This window comes from Pezoporus wallicus, unplaced genomic scaffold, assembly GCF_028554395.1.
Source record: "Pezoporus wallicus isolate ANWC-B61680 ecotype Strahan unplaced genomic scaffold, APGP_CSIRO_Pwel_v1 contig_593, whole genome shotgun sequence".
NCBI lineage: Eukaryota > Metazoa > Chordata > Aves > Psittaciformes > Psittacidae > Pezoporus > Pezoporus wallicus.
Genome location: NW_026642342.1, coordinates 3,808,342 through 3,831,996, shown reverse-complemented (window position 1 = coordinate 3,831,996; position 23,655 = coordinate 3,808,342). Strand labels below are relative to the sequence as shown.

At 36.5% G+C, this 23,655-nt stretch overlaps 1 protein-coding gene across 7 annotated transcripts in view; it reads right to left on the bottom strand.

Annotated features, from left to right (window-relative positions):
• Positions 1-23,655, bottom strand: part of NTNG1 (netrin G1) — a 170,076-nt gene that overhangs the window by 5,606 nt on the left and 140,815 nt on the right. For 3 of the 7 annotated variants that reach the window (XM_057429119.1, XM_057429113.1, XM_057429115.1), the window contains one exon: positions 22,406-22,543. The exons of the other annotated variants lie outside the window; for them this stretch is intronic. In XM_057429119.1, coding sequence (XP_057285102.1) covers positions 22,406-22,543 — 138 coding nt within the window. The remainder of the gene's footprint in view (positions 1-22,405; positions 22,544-23,655) is intronic. 7 annotated transcript variants of the gene reach the window in all.

The following is a 23,655-nucleotide window of genomic DNA, read 5'->3' as shown; positions in this document are numbered from 1 at the left end:
TCTCGTTCTCTTCGATCTGGTGGGCCACCTCAGGCACAGCATTGTGCTGCTGGCTTTTGTTCTTTCCTGTTACTGTGTCTGGGCAGCTTCAGAGCACATGCCCAGGGCTTTTGGTCTGCCTGGTGCTCAGACAGAAAAACAGTACTCTATCTGACTTAAATAAAATTTCTTTTGCCTTTGTCTTTCACAAAGCCGTCCAAGAGGGGCGAAACTAAATCCTGTACCATCCTTTGTGCTGCCTTAATTTTTGTGCAGCTTGCCTACAGTAGCATCTTATTCAGGTGGGTCAGCCGCATGAAGATGAGAAAGGACAGGCTATTGACTTAAGGAAAGAGAAATGAATGTATTCAAAAGGACATCTTTTTTGATCTGGGATAGATGGTGTTCTCTTTCTTCATCAAAACCTGGGTTTATTATGAAATTTTCATTGTTTGTGGGAACAGCATAAAGACCATTAATGATAAAGTCACAGAAAGAAAACTTTTTATTAGATGTCCTTGCTTGCTTTCTTAAATTCTGAAGTCTTTCATTTCAAGCAATGTTTTGTGTGATCTCTTCCATTGCTGTTTTTCTTCAGTGTGCTCTTTTTTGCAGGATCATTTGTTACAGCCTTCCCTCTCCCTCTCTCTCTTTTAAAAAACATTTCTTCACTTTTCTCCTTTTTGTCTCCCAGATCATGAGTATTATAGTCCCTGGACAGGTTGGTGAGTTGACAGCTCTGAATATATTATACAACATTTTGGTCTATTCTAAAGCACTGATGCAAGCTTTGACCCTACTTCTACTGCAGTGAATTTCCCATGCTGTTCATCAGTAGTTTGTAAGAATGGTACTACTGAAATCGTAAGAAGCTTTTGACCTTGGATTCCACCACTGTTCAGAACTTTGAAAAGATGCAGGTTTAGTGGCTAAAGAAATTATTCTTGACATTTTTTTTTGTCCCCTCTAATGCATCTGTTTCCTTGGTACTTTTTATTTTGTAAAATATTGTTATTTGAATTTACCTATGATTAAGTTTTCAACACACATGATAACAGAATATTCTGCCTTGGCATAATAAAAAGGTAAAAAAACAAGTTTAGTGAAACCTATGTTTTCAGTAATGATGTTTATAGGTAGCTTCAATATATGCAATGGTTGTCTATATATAGAGAGCTGCAAACAGCACTTTGAAATACCATGAAAAAATTAGGAAGTTTCATCTCACTACATAAATAAGCTCAGTAAATTGAGGCGGAGCACAAGTGATTTCTTGTCAAATACAGAATTAGTTCCTATGAATACTATAAAGATTCTGTAGCTAACATGCATTATTCTCTAAATATGTGATCATTTAATCAATAAATGGTAGGACTAATAAGAAAATATAAAGGATATTGGAACAAATGAGGAAGATAGTGTGTATGCCTAACAAGAATACAGACATTTACACATACATATAGCCAACATGCACAAGAAAAGCTCTGCAATCATGAAGGTATTTGTAATATTTTTCCCATGATTTTTCAGATAGACGCTAATGGAAGCGGGGAATGCAAACCACCTAGTCTGATTCAAATGCAAAGGTTTAAAATTGTTTCCAATTATACCAGAATATGAGTGACCACAATCAATATATTATTTTCAAATTGCCAGGTTTAACAACAAGAAATCATTTTCATTATTTGAAAACAATCCTAAAAATGCAATATTTACTTGCTATGTGTCAAAGATCTATATGTGGAGCTCCATTGACACATGAGATTTCAGCCACTAAATATTAGGAATAAGGATGTAAGGACATGGGAAAAGCTTATAAGTAGTCAGAGTTCTTCAGAAAGGTTCCAACTATTGCTGTTAAAAATTAGTGTTGCACAGCACATGACAAAGCCTCAAATTTTTATAACTTATCTTATTCATTTAAATAACCAGTGGTTAATAACTGAATTGGAAGCTTTGTTACTTAGATTTCTCCCCATGTTTGTCTTCCAACTAGATCTACGGTTAGACTATTATTAGAATTTCATTTATTCTTACAGTTACTGCCAAATGGTTTTTAAATGTTTCCCTGCCGTGAATACATGTGCCACTGTTGATCAGACTTTGGACGATTTAAGCCACAGACATATCTTATATGAAAAACAGCTATTGATCTTTTAAATAAGATATTCATAATGTTTTTTTTTTAAGTGACCCTAATTCAACATGTGCTGTAGTGAGTTCAGTAAAACTATCTTAAGATACTGTCAGATTGAGATAAGGTAGATGCTTTGATAGCATGAAAAGAAAACTGGTTTGTTCTTATCTATCAAGGCACATTCTGAAGTTAAGACAAAATAAATCAGTGTAGACAAGTTACAAGCCTAAAACATATCTTATTGTGTCAAAATTACAGTCATAAAATGACAAACGTTACTACAAAGGTCCCTGGTGCAAAGTTGAAACAATGTTGTGATTAATTATATTGCCAAGAATGCAAGGGAATAAACATCGACCAAGTGAGAGCAGTTTGTAAAGGCAGACATCTCCATCTTGACTTGTCTTAGAAATGCCTGTTAGAGGCACAATTGAAATGATGCTTGAGTTTTTAAAGTTTTTTTTTTTTATTTTTTATCAAACCAGTTTTATTAAGTCACCAGAGGGTAAATCCCTGGGTGGGCAATGGATGTGCTGTGCTGACAGTTTTTTGGTAGAATTTTTAGATTTTTTTTTTTGCCTGTTTTGTATTTTTTTTTTCTGCGCAATTCTCACTTCAAAACTAAGGCAGTTCTAATCAAAGTGCAGGAAAAGTCTTCAGTTTCTACAAGAAGATGTATCTACTATGCAGTTCTCCCCAGCACACAGCCACAGAATGTGTGGTGATTCTTCTCTCCTGTAAATAGGTACCAATTTATCCTAGCATCCACATGGGTGAGCTTAGGTGATTATGTTGTACTACTGAATGTGCAAAATCCTCTACAGAGCAGATTTTATTTTAACCATGGTGTAAGGATAGCAGAGATAGAAAGTTACTCAATTTCATGGGTTTTGTCTATGCTTTCTCATTTTCCTTTTCTATCCTTAATCTAAAATCCTTGGATTTGACTAATAAATGATAATGAGAAGCAATAAGTCTGTCAAAAAGACAAGGAGAACTGAATTTTGGAATTGATACTCTTGCATGATAGAGAAGCCACGGCAGCTTTGGTAGAAACGGCACAAGACTGCTTGTTAAAACGTCTGGAAACAAATCTAGGTTTAGTTATCTAAGATTTATGGTTGAGAGAATTACTTCCAATCTTTATGTGTTTCAGGAAGTGATTGATTAACCTTTCTGTTTTCTGATTTTGATGGTTCCATTTTGATACTTCTCCGAAAGAGGATGATTCCCAAAATGGGGGAAAAAAGATTCCCCATGCTCTACCACTTTGCTTTTGGAGGAACACCACTGAATTGGTATGACTCTTATCATATTTTAACATAATCTCAGGAGAGCAATAAACTACATGATAGCTTTAGTTGCTCAAAAGGGACTACATACCCCTATCATTCATATTCCACTTAGAAAGTTGTGAGCTGCAGTGCCATTATTCCTATCTTCTTAGAGATAAATGAACATTCTTATCTGATCTGTCATCTCTTTCCTTACCAAGGAAGAGAAGCAATTGAAACTACAGGGCTTTTTTTGTTTAATGCCAACAGCAAGGTCAGGGTTTGGATGTAACCACTATCAATAAAAACTGGCTAAGCACAAAAACTGCTCAGATGCAGAAGATGAAGTGGTCATTAAAAGGCCCTGTGAACACTTGGATGGTAGGATTTGGTTCCCTAAATACAAGCAGCTACTGCCATTACAGGTGCCAGAAGGCATTTCAGACATTTACATGAAACTGGCAGGCCTGTCTGAAGACCTATGAGAGATTTAGTCTTGTGGGACTGGTGGTAGGAGGCCTGCCGCGGGATGCCTCAGGCAGCTCCTGTTGCCCTGTGTGTGCTGGCAGTCTCTGGCTGCTGTGGCCAGTCTTCCTGCCTGCAGGCTCCCCACCCGGCACATATTGCCCCTGCCTGTGTTCGACACTGGCTCTCATCCAGTGGAGCTGTGCAACACTGGACATGGTTTTTGTGGAAAACCCTAAGCAAGGGCTGTGGAAAGCCTCACTGGAGGCTTCCACTCCAGCACCCTCTGCCCACCAGCCCAGGAGTGCATTTGGACTCTGTTTCCCGACTTGGTCCTTGCCTGAGTGACCTGGTGGGCTCAGCCCATCCTGGCCTTGCACCTTCTGGAGAGACTCCAGAGCTGCCTTGCTACTAGAGGTTGGTCTAGCACTCTGCAGGCTGTGACCGACCCTGTTACTGCTCTGCTCACCTGGCTGGGGAGCTCCCTGTTCTGCTACTCCCCATCCACTGCCCACCAGTTCTTTCCTGATCCTGTTCTGCTGTCTCCTCATGGAACCACCAACTTCCATTGTTCAGTGCACTAGACACTTATGGTTAAGCAGCTCAGTTCTATCCAAAAAGCTAGCAGGAGGTCCTTGCCTGAACAGCAATATTTTGAGCTTCATGCATGACAACGGTATTCTCCTTAAAGTTCTCAAGAACTATAACAGACCTACAGCAAGTATTGCTTTTACAGAGCAAAAAAAGGCAGACAAAAGCCTGCAGAGCAAACAGAAGCAGGAGCAAGCAATGGTCAGCAATTCAAATACCTGATTATGCATTACATAACAGGCTAAATGTTCCTGCATCCTTAGCTTCTAGGGTTTTGGACTTACAATAATGTTTTGGGCACAAAAGAACACAATTAATTTCTCTTTTTGTTTACAAAGGCAAAAGTTTCTCTTCCTGCCATTTTTCCCAATGAATGCTGCATTGAAGACTTTCAAAACCAATGAAATAGTTCCTCACGCTTATTACTTTATTGGGCAGCAAAACCAGAGAATATGATCACAATTAGAAATATTTCCTAATGACTTTCGGAATTATAATTATTCTAATAATTATATATATATATATTTTTTTTTTAGGAAGTGGAGAAAGAGGATGTATTGGTGGCTTCTGGTAACAATGACATTACTCCCACAATAGTACTAATCTGAGGACAAATATTGGATCATTGAGGTAACACCTGCATGGCCCTGGATCCTAGAGTTCTTTATAGGCAAAACTTACAATTCCTTCATAGAGCTGCTGAGTGAGAACCTTAAGATTGAATCGTAATCTCATGTTATTTAATGACAGTGTTTTTAAACAATCTCTCCTAAATTTGTGCTTCCAAAATACGATGCATCTGTGCACGTACGTACTCTGGCAATTTGTGCGAAAGCCTTCATACTGTGTTGTTAAAGAGGAGGAGTCTAATGAGCTAATGTGCTAGTTTAATGTATGACCTTATTTGGGTGTTAATAAAAGGCTAAATTTTTAATAATAATTTTAATTATTTTTAATAATCAGTTTACTATCACTCAGATGGAGTTAGGATTGTTTTGCAAATTTTATTTTACAATACTTACTTCTTATAACAAATACTGTGTTGAAAAATACTTTGAATTAAAAATAGCAGCTTTGTAATGGCTATGCAAACTTACTTGTATTTATTGTTTACACAGAATACGTTATATCCATGTCATGTTAGACTTTGAACACTGCTTTTCTAAAGTTATTTGTGATAATAATTTGAATGTTGCAAACTTTCTTCTTGCTACTTTGGCTTACAGCCAATTGCATGGAGCATTTTGAAAACTAGTAACAAAATCTACTGGAAATGTATGTTATGATCAAGTTCTAAATTACATAAAGTAGTGTTAGTAATGGAAACATCAGCAATCTTGAATTACGCTATGACAAATGTCAAAGATATTAAAATGGAATGGGTATGTAACTAGAAAAAGGGAGTCAGACTTATGTAAGTGTGACTCATAAATAGCTATGTTACAGTGACCATAGGTAAAGCCAAGTTTATATTTATCATTATGTTTTCCTCTTGTGTGCATTTTTCAAGATAGAGAGATTTAAAATACCAGGAGAATACTCCACTATAGGAGACCACAACACCAATATGCAAAATAAATGGCATAGCTTCCTCAGGAGATGCACATTCAGTTTGCGTGAACTTCAGTTACAATGCAAAGGTAAAGGTAAAACATTTATATAGTTCTTACAAAACATATGAAATGTGATATATATATATATATATATATATATATATATATATATATATATATATATATATATATAAGCAAAGCAACAGCGCTGGGAATCAGATCTTCTGAACCTAAATTGATTTATTGTTTTGAATGTGGAGGAAGTGCTTCAGAGTGCTTTTGTTTAGCTAGCTCTTGAATAGGGATAAAAACACTGCCCTGTCGGTGTCTCAAAGCTCTTGAGAGAAAAAATTGTTACTGCCAGTGAACAATGGAGAAGTTGATGCCAAGGAAAGTCAAATGCTCTGCCTACGCTAACTAAAGAAGGGAATTATCACAGGTCCTGTGAATTCCAGTTCTGTTTACTAGATTGTACTGTTAGATAAATGCAGCAGCAGAGTTAATTACTGTTTCCAAGGGAGTTTAGAGATTCTTAGCTACAAAAAGGCTTATAAACTATCAATTTTAAAAAAGGAATATGCATTCTTGTCCATTTATGTGTCATAAGCAATTGTATAACATATTTAAATATTCTGACAATTAGAAATACTGGTATCGTGTGGTACCTCCTTCTAACGTTACTTGTCAGAACTTTTGCAGCTTCATCTTCATATACTGGGAACATGGTAAAGATTTCAAATGTTTTTTTCCCCTGTTTTATCTTGGTCTTTAAAAATATGTCTGCTATTGTGTATTTGTAATTATAACAGTAAAAATAAAAGTTATGCTTAACAGCCAGATTCTTATCTCATCATTCCTTTCTGAGATACACTGGATGATAATAAGCTTTCCAGTAAGTAGGGTTTTAAATGGTGTAATGCTTTACTTTCCTACTCTTTTCATCGGAACGTCAATAAGATGACTCAAACAGCTGGCACGTAGCACTAAGCAAAAATGAGAACTAATAAATTCATGTATCAAATAATTATAATTAAAGTTACTAGCTGCTTCATGATAGTTTTCAACAATAATATTTATTGTTACACACAGACTTGCCCTAGGTGTCATTCTGCATTAATCTTTATGACAGAACAGCCCCTAGACGGAAAACACAGGTAATAGATGCTCGCTTTCCAGCAGAATTCTTTTCAAGCACTCTAGTTTTTCTGCAATGTGCTGCACAGGTTTAAGTAATGTGATAGACTTTGCCAGTGAAAACACATTTTAAACTGATTTGTAATACCACATCATTCAGCAAAAATACAAAATATGTTCACACCAAAATACAAAGTAACTCTCTTTATCTAATTATATTGCCCCTTAACAGCATTTCCAAGGCTCTGATTATTTATTTGTCTTTTCAGAAGGAATGCTTTGATAAGGACACAGTTAGAATTCATAATTCATTATTGTACATTGACCAATACAGATGAAAACTGCATATAGGCAACCTAAATATTTTTCACAATATTATTATTCAGACTACTACTAGAAAGTTATTGCAATGATAACAGGATTGCACTAATCTCATTTAATCAAATCTACAGTTTTGCTACAATGTCGAAAACATCTGAATAACAAAAGAACGGGCTTAGACTTAGAAAGAGAGCACTCAATGTGTTTATTTTGGTTAATGTCTGAAAAGTTCTTTCTACATGCATATGAACTAAAAATGATGCATCTAAACATGGTTGTTGATAGTACTTACTATGACAAAATGTTAATTAAATCAGGGTATTAAAAGTCCAGTATTAAAAGACTCTCATGAGTAAGTTTCCTTCTGTGCTTGATATGGTTCTTGCATTACTTTTGACATGCGGATTAACATATTTCTGTTTATCTATCCTAATGCACAAAGGTGTTAATGAAGACTGAAATAATCTGATATCCTCAAGGAATAGGTAATTACGAAGTATGATTACACTTCAATGTACTTATTTTATCTTGCTTAAAATGTTTTTCTTCAAGTTTTAGATTGCCAAGCCATGCCAGAGTTGAAAAATAACAAAGATATGGCCCTTAATGCAGAGAAAAAACCCTTTTAACCAGTGTGTTATATATTCCTAAAGATACTTTGTATAATACCCTTAAATTTCATGATGAAAAGAAGTAATTATATTACTCAAAAGTCTTCCACTTGCACTTAAGGCAGAAAAGCCAAGACCTTGGTAATTTTCTCATACTCCTGAGAAGTTGTTTATGTAACATTGTTACAAACTCATATACTCACCTTTAATTTAGAGAAGAATCACACAAGAAATGCTCAATTTTTATTAAAATGTACTTCTAGAATGCTGCGTATTCTTTTAAAACATAATCTCTGTCTATACTTTAAAACACAACGTCTGTTTCTTAGTAGCACTCTCAAGAGAAAATGGAAAGAGATTCCTGCTAAATGAAATTTAGATGAAGCTGTTCTTCCTGATAAGTTTATCTCCTTGGGTTCAGTCCTGTCTTCTGTTCCCAGCCATCCCCCATACTTATCCCTGCCTTAGATAACCTGAACCCCCACAACTCCAGTAACTTGCATGTCCTTCCCTTTCAGTGGCCTCAGTAACAATGGAAATGGAAATCTTACTCCTTTGACCACAACTCCTCCAAAACTGTTTGTGTTCCCTTACATTCCTCTTATGGTGGGAGCTAGTGTTCGCTGAATGTCTGTGTAGAGTGCCAGCTGATAGGTGCACTTGGTATTGGAGGATGAAAAAAAGCTGTAATTCCAGGTAGGACGACTTTATGTGGGATTGGTCTATGCCAGGACCTTTGAGGGGGGGTCAAACACTGAGACCAAGCACTAAGCCTTCTCCTGCTCTATAAGGTCACACAGCGAGCATGGCTAGGCAGCACGTAAGGCAAGTCCCCCGACAGATATGCCACCTTGGGCAGCAGTGGCTCCTGCTCAGGTTTGAAACACAGGCACAGTGAAATGAGAGCATGAGAGGAGTGTGAAATGCAAAGGTTTTATGTTGCCTGTGTGAGACAGCATTTTTAAAGTGGTAACATGGCAGATCTGAGTGGGATGATGGTTTTCTGAAGACTCTAAGAAAGCTACAGAATAAGTAGCTGTTAAGCTAAAAGAGAAAGATGAGTGCTAAAGGGAGGTGGTTGGAACTGGAACAGAGGGGTTTGGGCCAAAGCCAGGGTGAGTGGGAGGAGGTGAGGAGGTGCTTAACACATCTTAGCTGGCTCACTGTTTTGTATTTGCAAAACAGTCAAGGTCTTCTAGTGGTGTAGAGCAGCGTGGGCTGCAGCGTCATCATTGAGTTGTCATGTTGCCACTGAATAAGAGAGAAGATGTAACTGGAGTACACTAAGCATCTCATTGTGTTTTGAATCGGTAATGGTTTTGCATGAACTAGCAAGGCTCTAAGGTTGTTGCAGAAAAATTATAGCAGTATATGGCTTTATTTTGATATGTGGTGCGATCTTGACCCAAATTTTCAAACCTTTGTAGAAGGTATGCTGTGTACATGCAGCCTTTCATGCTTCTCCCCAGTTGTGTACCAAATGTTATGTGTGCATACGTAATTTGAGGCTATTCAAAACATCTGGCTCAATTTGTAATACACTATTGTAATCTGTCTGTAAATATATGCAGAATAGGATGCTTTTTTGAGAACTGAAGTCTCCTTGCAAAGAGCTGTGCTTTGCTGCATAATGTCAACATAATAGGGTTGATTTGAGGATGCTGTGTTTTGATTTCAGTATGAACATCCTTGCACTAACAGCCCCAGTTAAAATCTCATTGTCAGATAGTCTTGTTCTTGAAATCAGTAGGAAGTGAGCCAGGTTTTTGAACCTTGTGAAAGTAACTTGTTCTCCTTGGACACTAGTCAGTGCTTATTGCCTTGCTATCAAAATGCAGCTTCAGCTCTTTCTTTAAAGAGCTACATGTGGTGAAACTCTCTTTACTCTCCTTGGAAATTAAATTCTAAACTCTTCAAAGTAAGAGTCCTATTTCAAGTAGCTTCTGACTTAAAAGGGAAGTTTATTTCCCATTTAAAGAATGTGTAACATTCTTTAGTGATGCAGCATCTCATTAACAGAACACCCTGCTGAATTGTCTCCTGGGGACAGCTCTTTCTATACTGAGGATACTGGAGGTGTTTGTTCCTTCTGCACCTGTCAACGTAAATAGGCACAGGTTAGTGTATGTGGGTAACAAAGCTGCTAGCTCTTTTTGATTATAGCACTTGTGTATCCCTGACCTACAGCTGCTTGGTGCTATTTCTTAAGGCTAGCTTACATAATTATTCCAGGAGAATTCCTTCTCTAAAGAGATCATGTCTGAGCTCCTTATAACTTAGCAGTTTTGATGTATAAGAATAGATTCTTGGGTCCATTAGAAAAGCCTTAAAAATTAAGCAAGAAATACAGTAAGAACATAAGAGAGCACATCGGTGTCAGAGAAAGGTAAAGGTGTCTTTGGCTGTTCAGATAATCAATATATGGCTTGGCCATTGGCTTCATAAACTGGAGCAATATTTTGGTCTATCCACAGTGAGATTTTGTTACACTTAGTTCTACATACATCTAAAGAATACACATGGTTTCATAAATGTCTGAAAAGTGTGAAAGACTACAAAAGTTACTCGATCTCAAAAAAAAAAAAGAAGTAGGTAAATTGATCTGCTAACAGAAATACAAATTAGAACATTGTGTCTAGATTCAGCCAGTGGCATCAGTCTAATATCTATGACATGGTTTTCCACTTCCATCTGAACAAAGAGATACAGTCATTGGAAAGAAACAAAATACCATATAAAGAAGTACTTGGCCAAGCTGTGGCTATAAAAAACATAAAATAGTTTTGGGCATAATGCTTTAATCATTGTAAACCCCAGGTGTACATTGAAATCAGTGGTTAATGAACACAGTCTCTTTAATATAATTATTTCAAGTTGATGTCAGTTATAAGTAATCTTCTATAGAAATTAATTACCAACAACTACATTATAATCACTCTTTCTTTCCCCTTCCCTGTAGAAATCTTTAAACTTCCAGCACTGTCACATCTTTCTTTTCTTACCTGATGATTAAAGGTAAAAGTTTTATTAACAATTTAATTATTCTCTTTTAAAAGCCAAGATAATTATAATGGGCTTGACTTGGCTTCCATTAGAAGTCTCTTTTAATGATTTTGCCATTGACTGCAGTTCAATGTGAAAGAACACTAGTTGGTTATCAACAAAATAATTTCTTAAAATTGTGCAGGGATGAAAGAAATTGAAAGAACAGAACCATTAGTATTTTACAGAATATCAAGGTACTTTTGTATGAGCTATCACTCCCCTCTAAATATATACTGTCTGAATCCTGTAAAGCTGCATTCACTTTCCTAGTTGTTATTCGTATGAATAGCTTGACTAAAATTTGTGCCATAAAGGGTAGTAGTCAAAGGTCTGACAAAAAGCTGGATTGACACTTAGAAGATGAATCTTTAGTTCCTGATTTTGACACACCCATGTTCCTTGTAGAAATATTTACTTGCATGCTTAATTTTAAGATGAATTTGAAGTTCCTGGAAGGGTTAGTACATGTCTCAGGGGTATGGATCTAGAGGAAGAGATGATGATCATGTAAGCACTTACCAGAAAGAAATGCAAGGAGAAGCTAAAGAAGCAGATGATTTGTTGAGCTGGTCATATTAGAGATACAGAGTGAAGTGAGTATCAAAAAAAAAAAAAAAAAAAAGGAAAAAAGGACCACTATTTTAAAGGACTTTTATAAAAATTGCATTGTCAGCAGCAGAGCAAAAGAAAACTTTTATAAAGAAATACATTTAAAATAATAAATATATTGAGAAAAAAAGTTGAAATTATGGCAAAATGAAGGGAAAAAGCACACAGTTCCAAGAGTTTAGGTACAAGAACATGCTAAAGTTTCAGGAAGACCAGAAATGATTGAGTACTGTACTGAAGTCATAAATACTGTGTTTTTTGTTTTTGTTTTTTTTTTTTTTTGGTCTAAGCAGAAACTTTTGTCAGAAGCAGAAACTTTCTAAGAAGTTCTTAGAGCAAATGGATGGTGTGAAATGTAGAAGGGAAAAATTTATGCAGTATTAACTATGGGAGAGGTTTACGAGGTTACCAGGTGACTGTCTCTGTTGGTGGGGACAGATGTGTCTCAAAGTTTATACAAAGCAGTCTTTAGAAAATGGAACGTAGTTGTATCAGATCACCAGCAGTCAGTAATATTGATCCAAGAATTTTTAAAAAATACAGAAACTGATTTCTGTTACCTGTGACTTTACTAACTTAATTGCCAAGACAGGTTTGATTAACTACAAGCAGGGACTCTGGCAGATGGGATTTCTATAAAGAGCTCCAAGGAGACTGACAGTAACTAAAGGCTAGCAAGTAAAGCTTCTGCAGCAAGCAAGTTCATGGAAATTGTAACAAAGAATAGAATTAGCAGGTAGATGAATGAGCATGATAAGCACAGAACTTAATGTATCCGAACCTCCAAAAAGTATTTCACAAGATCCCACAGCAGGGGTTATCAAAGAAACCAAGAACAGAGGTTTTTTTTGGTAGTTCTCTCCTCCACCCCTTACACCCATGGAATAATCATGGATTCAATAGTAGGAAAAATGTTAAGAAACTGGTACTCAGTGCTGTAAGAACTGTGTTGGGACTTACGCAGAATTGTGATACAGAACTGAGTGAACAGTAGCGTAATAAAGTTTGCTTATGTTACAAAATTATTGTGGATGTAAAGGCCTTCAGAAGAATTTCTAGGGTGCTGGGTGACAGCACAGTAAATGGTAGATGAAATCCAGTGCACAAGAGTAATGTACCTCTAGATACTTGGCTTTTGCCACTTAGGAACGGGATCTTAAGGGTAGTTTGAGGGTTTTTTTGAAAATATTGACTTAATGATCATAATCTCTCAAAAAAGCAAATTGATTTTTTTTTTTAGAACAGGAAAAAAAGAATGAACTGGAAAACACCATAATGTTGCCATATAACTTCCTGATGTGCCCATCTCTTTAACACTGCATGAAGTCCTGTATGTTGAAAAGGTACTACCAAGAAAAATAGAATAGAGAGCAATCATAGACATAAGCAGTTCCTGTAAAAGTACAGATTAAACTGATTAGGCTTCTTCAGCACAAAGAAGAGAAGATAGACTGAAGGAAAATAAAATAGACTTTATAAAATCACAAATGTTACGGAAAAGGCGAACTGTAAATGATTATTCATTTATTTTTATTACCACTTTCAACTAAGAACTAGGAAGTACCAAATGAAATTGCCAGCCATCCCATTAAAAAAAATAAATTATTATAATAATAATTACTATTATCATCATCATAATTGTAAACTTGTGCTCAGGACATTTGGAAAACAAAAGTATAAATATCTCAAGAAGTGATTAGGCAAATCAGTGCACGAAAGGCTCATTGAGACCAACTAAATATGAACATACTGATGAACTCTTTAGCTAAGAATATCTGTAAGCTGTGGCTTCCTAGTGTTTGGATGCTTATGCCGAATAAAATACCACTCAAGCCCATTACTGTGAGACAGAGGACACTGGGGTAAATTGATCCCTGGTCAAATTCAGTAGAGGCTTTCTCATTTTCTATGTAAGATATTCTACTGTCTATAAGCATACAGTTATGAAGATAAATACATGACTCAGAGCAGTGATATACTTTGAAGACTACCTCTAAAACTGTCTAGGTAAGATAGTCAGAAAACAATAGGGTGAAATGGGAATTGAGAAATGTAAAAAGGCACTTCTAGTAAGTGTTTTAGTTAAGAGCTCAGATCTTGAAATGTCTTCATTGTTTTCAGAAATTCATTGCTGAAGTACTCAACTTAGTGATGCTAAGTAATAACTCCTTTACTTCAAGTAAATGTCTTTACAACCTTCAGTCTGAGATTTATTTTTTTTTCCACCTCTATATATTACTCATAACAAATACTCTCAATGAGGAAAGAATCATAAAATCACAGAATAGGGTTGGAAAGGACTTTAAGATCACCTAGTTCCAACCCTCCCTGGCATGAGAAGGGACACCACACACTAAACCATATCACCCAAGACTCCATCCAGCCTGGCCTTGAACACTGCCAGGGATTGAGCATTCACATCAGGACCTCGAATAGTAGTAGTAGTTAATTAAAAGCTTTAAGTTTATTAGCTGTTAGGTACTACAGTACTCAGCTGTGTAGAAATACAAACTTGAAGTTAGAAATGATGGTTACTTACGGATTATATCCTTTCAGCATGTTCAAATTCAGGGCAGAAACACACTTTTTACGTCAGATGTGCCCCAATGTACCTAGAATAACTCTGAAATCCATTAAAAGTGGAAGCTAGTCTTTTGTAATCTAAATTTACATGTACGCTGAATCTTGGCATACCTAGTTCCATGGTATCCACTTATTAACACATAATATTAAAAGGGTTGGTTTTTTTTTTTTTTTACTTTAAATAACATTGGCAAAGCTTACCTTCTGCTAGGGGAGGCAGTCAGCAACTTGCAAGTTAAAACCTATCAGCTCCTTCTAAACTAAACTTTAGGTTTCACATCTCTTGGGAGAGCTGTATTTGCACATGTGTAAAGAAGTTAATAACTACTAAAGTTTTAATAATCAGCATGTGCTGGTGTCAGCAGTGCCATCAGCTGCATTAGTGTCAAGATAGGAAGTGTTGACTCTTTAATTGCCTCAGGTCAGTAGTTTTCATCTGCAGTTAAATAGGATAAAGATTACTTATTTGTAAATGATCCTTTTAAGGTCCCTTCATAAAACCATCTCATCTAGGCCTGTCTGTGGTGCTACTGATCTCTTTATTTCTGTCCTCATAAAAGGCAGTAAGCAGGCAAATCACATAGAAGTTATGGCCACTGAGCAGGGTTGAAAGTGTGACAGAATTTTGAGAGGAAAAGCAGTCCTGCTCCTCATTGTTCAAATGAACATTTAATAATTTATAACAACTGAGTTATAAGTTTCCCCTTCAATACATTTACAAACATGAACAGATTAAATGGTAATTGCTATCAGGCTTTATGTTCTATTTCATGTACCTAATAAAAGTTTATCTAGTGGAACTAACTTGTATGTTTTTGATCTACTCCTAACTGACAGCAATATACTATATTAAAATATCATTGTGCTATCAAATATTAACCATTTTTAAATTATCTGACTGAAGAAAACAAATAATGTTACTTGTTTAACTTTTCATGAATTCCTTATATTTAGTTGTTCAGAACCCTCCTGTGATACAGCACCAAAAATACTGAAGACCCTGGAAATTGCATTCAGTCATTTTAAATTGGGCTGTTTTGAAATGCACTCTGCTCACATCCATCACCACTGTTCATTTTGGCTCTGCATGCAGAATTCTAGTTTTGCTGTCTGTAGAATTTTTGATTCTGCTTCAGTACAAGAGAATATTAGAGAGCTGATTCTTCTTCTGTAGGTTAGTGGGTTTTGTAACTATTTTTGGGAGAGTTTAGAACTCTTTTCCTTCCTACCCCCTGGAAAAAAGTTCTTAGGAAGTTTCCCTAATTATCCACTTGCTCATCCATCTGAAATTATGTGGCTTTGTCTGGTACTCAATACCAGCAACTTGCTAAACTAAAAAGTGAATGATCTAACAATGGAAAGGGGAGAATACTGATCCTACAGATGTGCTACAGCTGTATGGCAGCCTAGTCCAGCCTAAGTGCCGGCTACCAAGGGTTACGCTACTCCCCATCTGAGTGGCTTATGCTCTCCCAGGGTGCTCCTGCTTGCTCAACCCGTTGCTGATTCATATCACAGAACTAACACAACAGAAAACTAATCTATTTTTTTTTGTTAGTATCCTGCTGAGTTAGATCTGAAATGGTTCAATGAAAGGTCAAACAAGTGCCTGAGAGATTGCTAGGGGTGTGGGACTAAATAGCAGGGAATTGAGAGAAGAGGGATTGCAGCACTTACAGTTAGGGCAGTTTAGACAGCCATGGAATAGCAGCTTTGAAGTTGACACCTGGGCAAGATCAAGAGCAGAGCAACCTCTTTGCTCCAGTCCAATCCTTCACCTTGCTGGGGAAAAATTCTTCCATTAAAGGTCAGGTGTATAAATGTTGCTACTGAACCGTTTCTTTTCACTTTGGAGAAAGCAAGTCCGATTACCAGGTTATCAGAGTAAATCTTTCACAGAACTGCAGATCTTTTCACAGAACTGCAGATCTTTTAACTGCAGTTAAAAGCCTGGTGCCTCTTAATAAGATGTTAACTGTGCTAACTAGCCCCATTTTCTATGCCTCATTCTCTGGCTGTTTTATGATCTGTTATTTTCTTTGGCTTCTCCCACTTATCCCCCCAGGTGTTACCTGATTCACCATCTCCATCCTGTTCATACAAGCCTTCCATCATAGAGATGCTGCAACCTTGTCCTTAAGGTCTCACCAACACCCCTCTAGTCCTTTCCTTTTGCAGGTTCTTCCATTGCCCCAATATTCTACACATTTTGTAGGTAGCAGTACTAAAAGCAGCTTGAAACTTGATCCCCAACCTAGCATACTATAGCAACTATGTAAATCTGTGAATAACTATGCAGAGAAAGCATTCCATGTTTTTGTGTTCTCTGTGCTCTTTGCAGAGAAAAGATACTTCATTTAAAAATGGTATTTAACAAAAACTGTGTTCTGACATGTTTATTCTGACTAAAGTCTCTCCCCAGACAGGTATCAACCTTTTTCTCCTACTTTTCTCCAGTGTCTCCAGTATATAATTTTTGCATTATAAAATAATACCATTTCATCAGATGCATACTTTGTTGAACAATTTTCTAGGTATCCCTGTATCTGTATGGTTATTCTGTGGGTCATGTATTTTGTAAGAAATGCTTTAATATGCACGTTCATGTTGTCTTTTCTCAGTTTTAAAACTCATAGGATATCAATATGGCATTACACATGTAAGTAGTCAGCATGCTTCCCCTGAGGTGAGTGCAATGTGTCTTTTGCATTGTCTGAGAATCACGAACCCATAACACTGTAATTTTATTTGTCATCTTGCCTTACATCTGTAAAACATAATTTGCCTTGAGTTGCAGCAGTGGGATTCTGGATTAATTTAAGGACAATTATTCTGGATTTAAATTGGGAGTCATTAGAAGCAAAGTCTGTTCCTCTTCCATTCAAGCCCCTGTACACACACAATTTTTTTATTCTGCATAACAATCATGTGAGATAGGTACTGTGAAAGCAGTATTTCATGTATGAAGATCAGAGACAGATTGCTCCTTGTGGACAGCAATGTTCACACTTTATCCTTTTCAATAAATTCTATTTTTTACTTCCTCCAGCTCCGAGCATGGCAGTGCACTTACTAGCACCAGTCCTGATACCAAAACACACCAGAACTGAAAGCACATACACAGACACTGTAATCCTGACCAGGTGAAAGCATTAAAACTGCTACTGGTAGAAAGATTTTAATAATATAAAAAGCTATAGATGGATTGTCTGTGGCTCCCCACACAGGCAGTTGCAGAAGTGAACTGGAAGGCAGGGCACAACTTCAGTGTGTAGGTACTGAGGATTCGCAGGGTACATTTGTATATAAACATGCATTAAAGATCACTAACCTTCTGTGGGGGGGATTGTATTTAATATTTAAATAAATATTAAAAAATATTTAAATATTTATTCTCCTCCCCCCAAGGAAAGATTTATTTATTTATTTAATTTAGAAATGGATGGCAACACGTCTTTTCTTGCTGTACTGTAAACACAAACTTCCAAAAGCAAACGTTAATATAAGTTTCAGAGTTACAATTTCAGGTTTGATTTTCTTTGGCAATCCAACCTGCATGACGATTTTGATCAAATGCCTCAGCTTCTAACACTTGTAATAGATAATAAGATCCACGCAACCCCCCTTATATTTAAATAATCATATAAGAAATTGAATTTACAATGTGATGGAATATGAATTATCTAACAGGCTACAGAATAATACAAGTTCAGTCTGGTAGACAGATACCAGTACTGAGTGCAGCTTAAGCATTGAAGATAAGAGTGTAGTTATTTGCCTGCTTTAATAAAATCTATTTAAAATGAATGAACTAGGGTAAAAAAAAAGTAAACTATTCAGAGCTTGACTTAAGGCATCCGTCTGAAAACGAATTCACTAATTGTTTAAGATTTGCACCATTGAACAAAGATTATTTGATACAGTGATTCACAACAAATAACACGCTGAATTTAATTTGGGTACAAGCTACCGTTGGGAAGTCTTGTACTTGGTCTAGGCTTTTGTGCGGCTGCAGCTTCGATGTCTTTATTTGCTTATTGACAATATGAAGAGAGAGAGTGAATAATATTAAACATTGGACCTTCCCTCACCTTTCCTTCTGTGTGGGCTGATCATGCCTAATGAAAGTTCAAGCTGTGCTCATAAATGGAGACTGACAAAAGAGTCACTTTTTCTCTTCTTGACTGGATAAATTTGCAGCTGGTTTTGGAATTGATTCTTGCATGCATGAAATTAAAATGTGTTATTTTTAAATGCTCCAGAATATATGCAAAAGAATTTAGTCACCTGAAATGTCATGGCCCAGAAATAAGAAATATGCTAGGCTATGAGCAGTACACTTAGAAAATCAAATTACTGTTCCTCTTAATATCTTGCCTTCATTCAGTTTTTAGAAACTCTGGCAGTTCTTCTGTGTATAAATGTTTCTACCCTTTCTTACAGGTTCCTGTTATCACAAAGCACTGTCTTCAGTTTAAGACTGGCCCAAAACAGCTAGAGTTGCTGGTTAAATTTCTTGCCAGGTCTGGAGCTTTTTCTTCTGTTTTTATTTTCATTTTTAACAGAAATAATTTATAAATTATATTTTTTTCTATTTATAAAATAGAAAAATGGAACATATAGCTATGAATTTTCTCATGTTTTTGCAATTCTGCAGAATTCTCATGTTTCTGCAAAAGGTTTTAGGAACAGACTGCTCTGTTCTTAATTCATTCCTTGTGCTTTGATCTATGTATGCATGCTGGTGAGAAAACCATTGTCAGTATACGGGAGGGAGGCAGACAGCTAAAGCCCAGCAGCTTCCCCAATTGCACAATGCCTGCAGCATGAATGGTTCTGGGGAGGGCTTAGAAGTAGCACAAGGCACAGTTGCATCTATTGTGCCTCTTTTTCTGAGGGCAGCAAACCTTCCTGTACCAACCAGACCCTGCTGACTGCTATGTCTACACAGCATAAACCCTGAATTCAATAAGATAGCCGTGCTTTTTATCTGGGAGGCGAAGTCTAAAATTGCATCTGACCTCTATATGCACAGAGATGCCAAATGATGAGTGCTCTGCCTAGATCCTTGGAGGTTTTAGATGAATCAGTACCTAAATGAATACTTCTGAGGATAATAGCTTTTGTGTCTTTTGCCCATGTGTGGTACAAGGTAGATTCTGAACAGTAATTTATCAAATGGTAGATTGTGAGTCTTAGAAAACACAATGAGGTTTGAACATTGGTTTTTCCCAAAGATGACTGGTCATGTACAAAACTAAGTCAATCCCTGTACTAATAAACTTGTACAACTGATTAAACTACCTATGGTACAGGTTTATTTGTAGGTCAAGCTTCTGGTTGCCCTAGGTCAACGATTTTTAGCAACAAACAACCATAAGACTAGATTTTCTTAATAATGCCAGCTGTCTATGCATAACAAAAGGTAAAGAAACATATTGGTCTGTTGAGTCTGTGTGTGCATCCATCTTTGCATGTATACATTTCTGTACAGCACAAGCTCAGCAAAACAGATCAAACCCACATGCTACATGTCCAGACAAATAATCTTTTTGAGCTTTGTTAAAGCAGCAGAATGAGTTCTCATTTTAATTCTATATTGGGGGTTGCTTGCTTGCCCAGTCATTTGTTTAGATTTCAATGGGAAAATAACAAACAAAGCTAAAATGCCACACTACAAAATTAAATGAATTGGAATTCTGTTCTTCCATGAAAAGACTTGAAATGAGATTTAAATCAGTGCGTGCTTGGTAAAACATAGCAATTTGATATCTGTTCCATAAAACTGACAACTGCATCTAGTTGTTTTTCTTCTCAATTTGATCAGATAATTTGATCATAAAATCCTGGAGTAAATTGGGTGGGAAGGGACCTTAGAGATCACTCAGCTCCAACCCCTCCTGCCAAGGGCAGGGACACCTTCCATTAGACCAGATTGTTCAAAGCCCTGTTCAACCTGGCCTTGAACACTTCCAGGGATTGGGCAATCACAGCTTCTCTGGGCAACCTGTGCCAGTGCCTCACCACCCTCATAGTGAAACTTGGAGAGTATCAAACAGTTACACAGTCAGACTAAGATTTGTTCAGCAAATTACAACAGTGAAGGAAACTTAGTTTTGTCAGCAAATATAAAGGCACTAGCTTGCATTTCCAGAAACTATCTAAAGCTTTTAAAAATAGGCTGATTCAGCTAAAATCGGCCTAATTATATGTTTGGCTCAAAAAAAAACCTCATTAAAAGAACACTATTTGGGTTATAATGTCCAAACCTGAAAAGATAGCAAATACTGCAATTAATAAGTAATTGGACTGACAAGCTAGTATATAGATTATTATATTAATTACATGACTGTAAAATTTGTTCCACAGACCTCCAGGCCTGTTCAATATCTCAGCTACTTAATATCTATTTTAGACCCACTGTGTGGATGTGGTGTTTACTGTACTTGATTCAAACTCCACTTCAGAGAATCACTTTGATTTCCTTTTCTGTTTTTGTTTTCTTGTGGTTCCTTTCACTACAACCAGTATCTCAGCGCTTCACAAATTCTAATGCTTATTTTGCCGGCACCCAGGGTAAGGTTACAGTGGTGGTGACAACCTCCTTCTGCCTAAGGGTTGGAATGCAAAGGGAGATCTTATGATTTCTGAGTGCCTTGTTTTTGAGATATCGATGATCTGATTTTTTGAAATATTAACAATTTGAAACACTACTTTGCTTACTTTCTGCTGCAACTGTAAGTACTCAATAATCTTGTGACTCAAAACTCAAGTGTAGTCATCCAGAAAATGAGAATACAGTTAGCAACCACATGTGAAAAGTATAGTTTAAATAACCTGCTAAATATAAACAGGAGCTTTCTGGCAGAAGCTGAGGAAGTCCAATTTTCTCGGGTAACGTTTAACTGCATTGCTTATGCAAACTTCCTTTCTCTTCATACACTATTTTAATGCTAATTGGGTAATTATCACAATCTTTCCTGAAATTCTTTATTGCTTTTCTTTCCATATACATTTGCGGAATTATCACAAACCTTGATTTTCTACTTCAGAGGTATCATCCCTTCAACAGTCAGCAGTAACGTCTAGCTTTATTCTTTGTTTTAACATTTATGATATAAGGTTCATGTTTTTTTAGAGTATTTAGAGCATTTGTGTGGCTATATGGACAATTCTAAAAGATCTGTCTAATCAGTGTTAGCAATTACATTCTGTCTTGTGTTTCTCAGTCTTAAAAATCAAAAGCAAGCTCTTGTAGAACTCTGTCGTTAATGTGCGTGCGAGAATGTAGAGAGGCAAGGAGAAAAGGTGGAAGAAAAACATGAGAGGAGTCTCCAGAGTTTCTGGAAGTAGTTGATCAAAACACTTATGAAGAATAAATCTTAAGAAGTTACTACAAAAGAAATTTGCAATAAAAGAGTAATCCTGTATATACCAATGTGGTACTTCTACTCACTTGTTCACAAGACCTGTTAACCAGAAGAGAAAGCTAAATATGCAGCTAAGCATTGAAACAACATCTGCTGTAGTAATATTTACACAAAATTTCAACTCCTGTTTTTAAGGACTTTAAGTATACCTCCATTTTTTATTTATTTTTTTTCTTTAGCTTTTTTCTCATTTTCACTAATTAGAACAGGTAATGAGCCAGTGTTTCGCAATTTTATTGTCCATGGACAGAGTTTTAAGCTTTGAAAGCATGGTTAAATTACTCAAGAAGTTGAAGTTTACTACAGAAAAAGTGAACATGCAGAGAAATCACCTTTTGTCTTTTAGTAGGAATTTTAAATTTGGAGTTAATATACTGATGCTTTAGTACACAAAACTTATTTCACAGGTGGGAAAACATGCATATTTATATATTTCAGTGACAGCTTCTCCAGGAGTTAGCAAGAGAGAGGACACTGAAGGCATAATGAAATAAATGGACGGCACAGCCAATGTCTTCATCTGGGAGTCTCTGAAAAGGTTCAGACACTATGGCATTCTTACAGCTCGTAGAATGTTTTGCTCATTTTCTGCTCTTAAGTAGCTGCACGTGATAACATACAGACACAGAGGCAGCAAAGCTGCAGAAGAGGGGCGACTCTCAGAGTTACTTACGTTGACAGCCCAAGCTGTGCCAGATATATCCCGGCAGACATTTATCACATTTAGGCCCTGATGTTCCCTCCTTACACTCACAAAATCCTCTGTCATTACAGCGATCATGGACTGAACCAAAAGGGTTACAATAACAGTCTGCAGAAACAAGACAACACATACACACTGGATTCAGGTCTACATACGGTGATAATTCATTCAATACCAATTAAGGGTGCATTTCCAGTGCTAAAGGTAAAGGAAGACTGTCTATTAAGGATATCTGAAGTAGTGAATATAACTACTATAAGCCCATTTATTGGTTTGCGTATGTCATTTCAGGAAGAGACCTTTTATGATGTAAAAAGTAAACAGAAGAGATATAAAAGCAGAAGATACCATGGACTTTGAGGAGAAGTGATTGTAGCAGATTCTCTTTTGGTAAGATATTTTCAACAATTTAATGAAGATTAGAATAGCTTTGCATAGTATGGATATATCAATGTGCCATCAGGGTGAAATGTTTCGCATTATTAAAATAGGCTTATCTGTATTATTCAATATTTTCAGAAGTGCTGAATGTCTTTACAGGGGTATATAAATGCACTTTACAAATTTCCAAGATAGTCTTCCTTTATAGTTTTGAGCAGCATAATTTGTGTGGATATTTGCCATTAAATTGATGAGATTGCATTTATCAGTGACATTAATAAACCTTTTCCTTATTCCACAATGAAAACCTTGAGGTGAGCACCAATGTAATGCAAAACTTATCAGAACTAGCTTAACACTGCCGTTTTAATTTCTCTCACGTCCCAGTGGGCAGATGGAAAATGCGATGAGACTCATTGTCTGCTGTATATTTTCTACGTGTGTTCAACTAATTAAAGAATGACTAGGGTAACCCACTTCCTCCCACAACACTTACTGTGTTGTTCATTCACAGTCCTTTTCTTTAATGTGATTACAATATCCCTGTTCAGCTTTTGGCTAGCTGAACAAAGACAAAAGACTGTAGCAGGCAGAGCTTATTTTTGACACTCCTGTTTTTCAGTTTATTTATATATATATGTGCGTATATATATATGTATTCTAATGAAGGGTTATATCTTATTTGTATGTAGACCCATGTAGACCCAGAGTAACTCCACTGTCAACTGAGACCACAGACACTTTTTGGCAGCATCTGATCTCTGCTGCTAGTGAAGGCAAAAGATACACAAATCGATTCCTGAATCTGGGCGACCTGCTGGGAGTCTGGCTTTGTATGT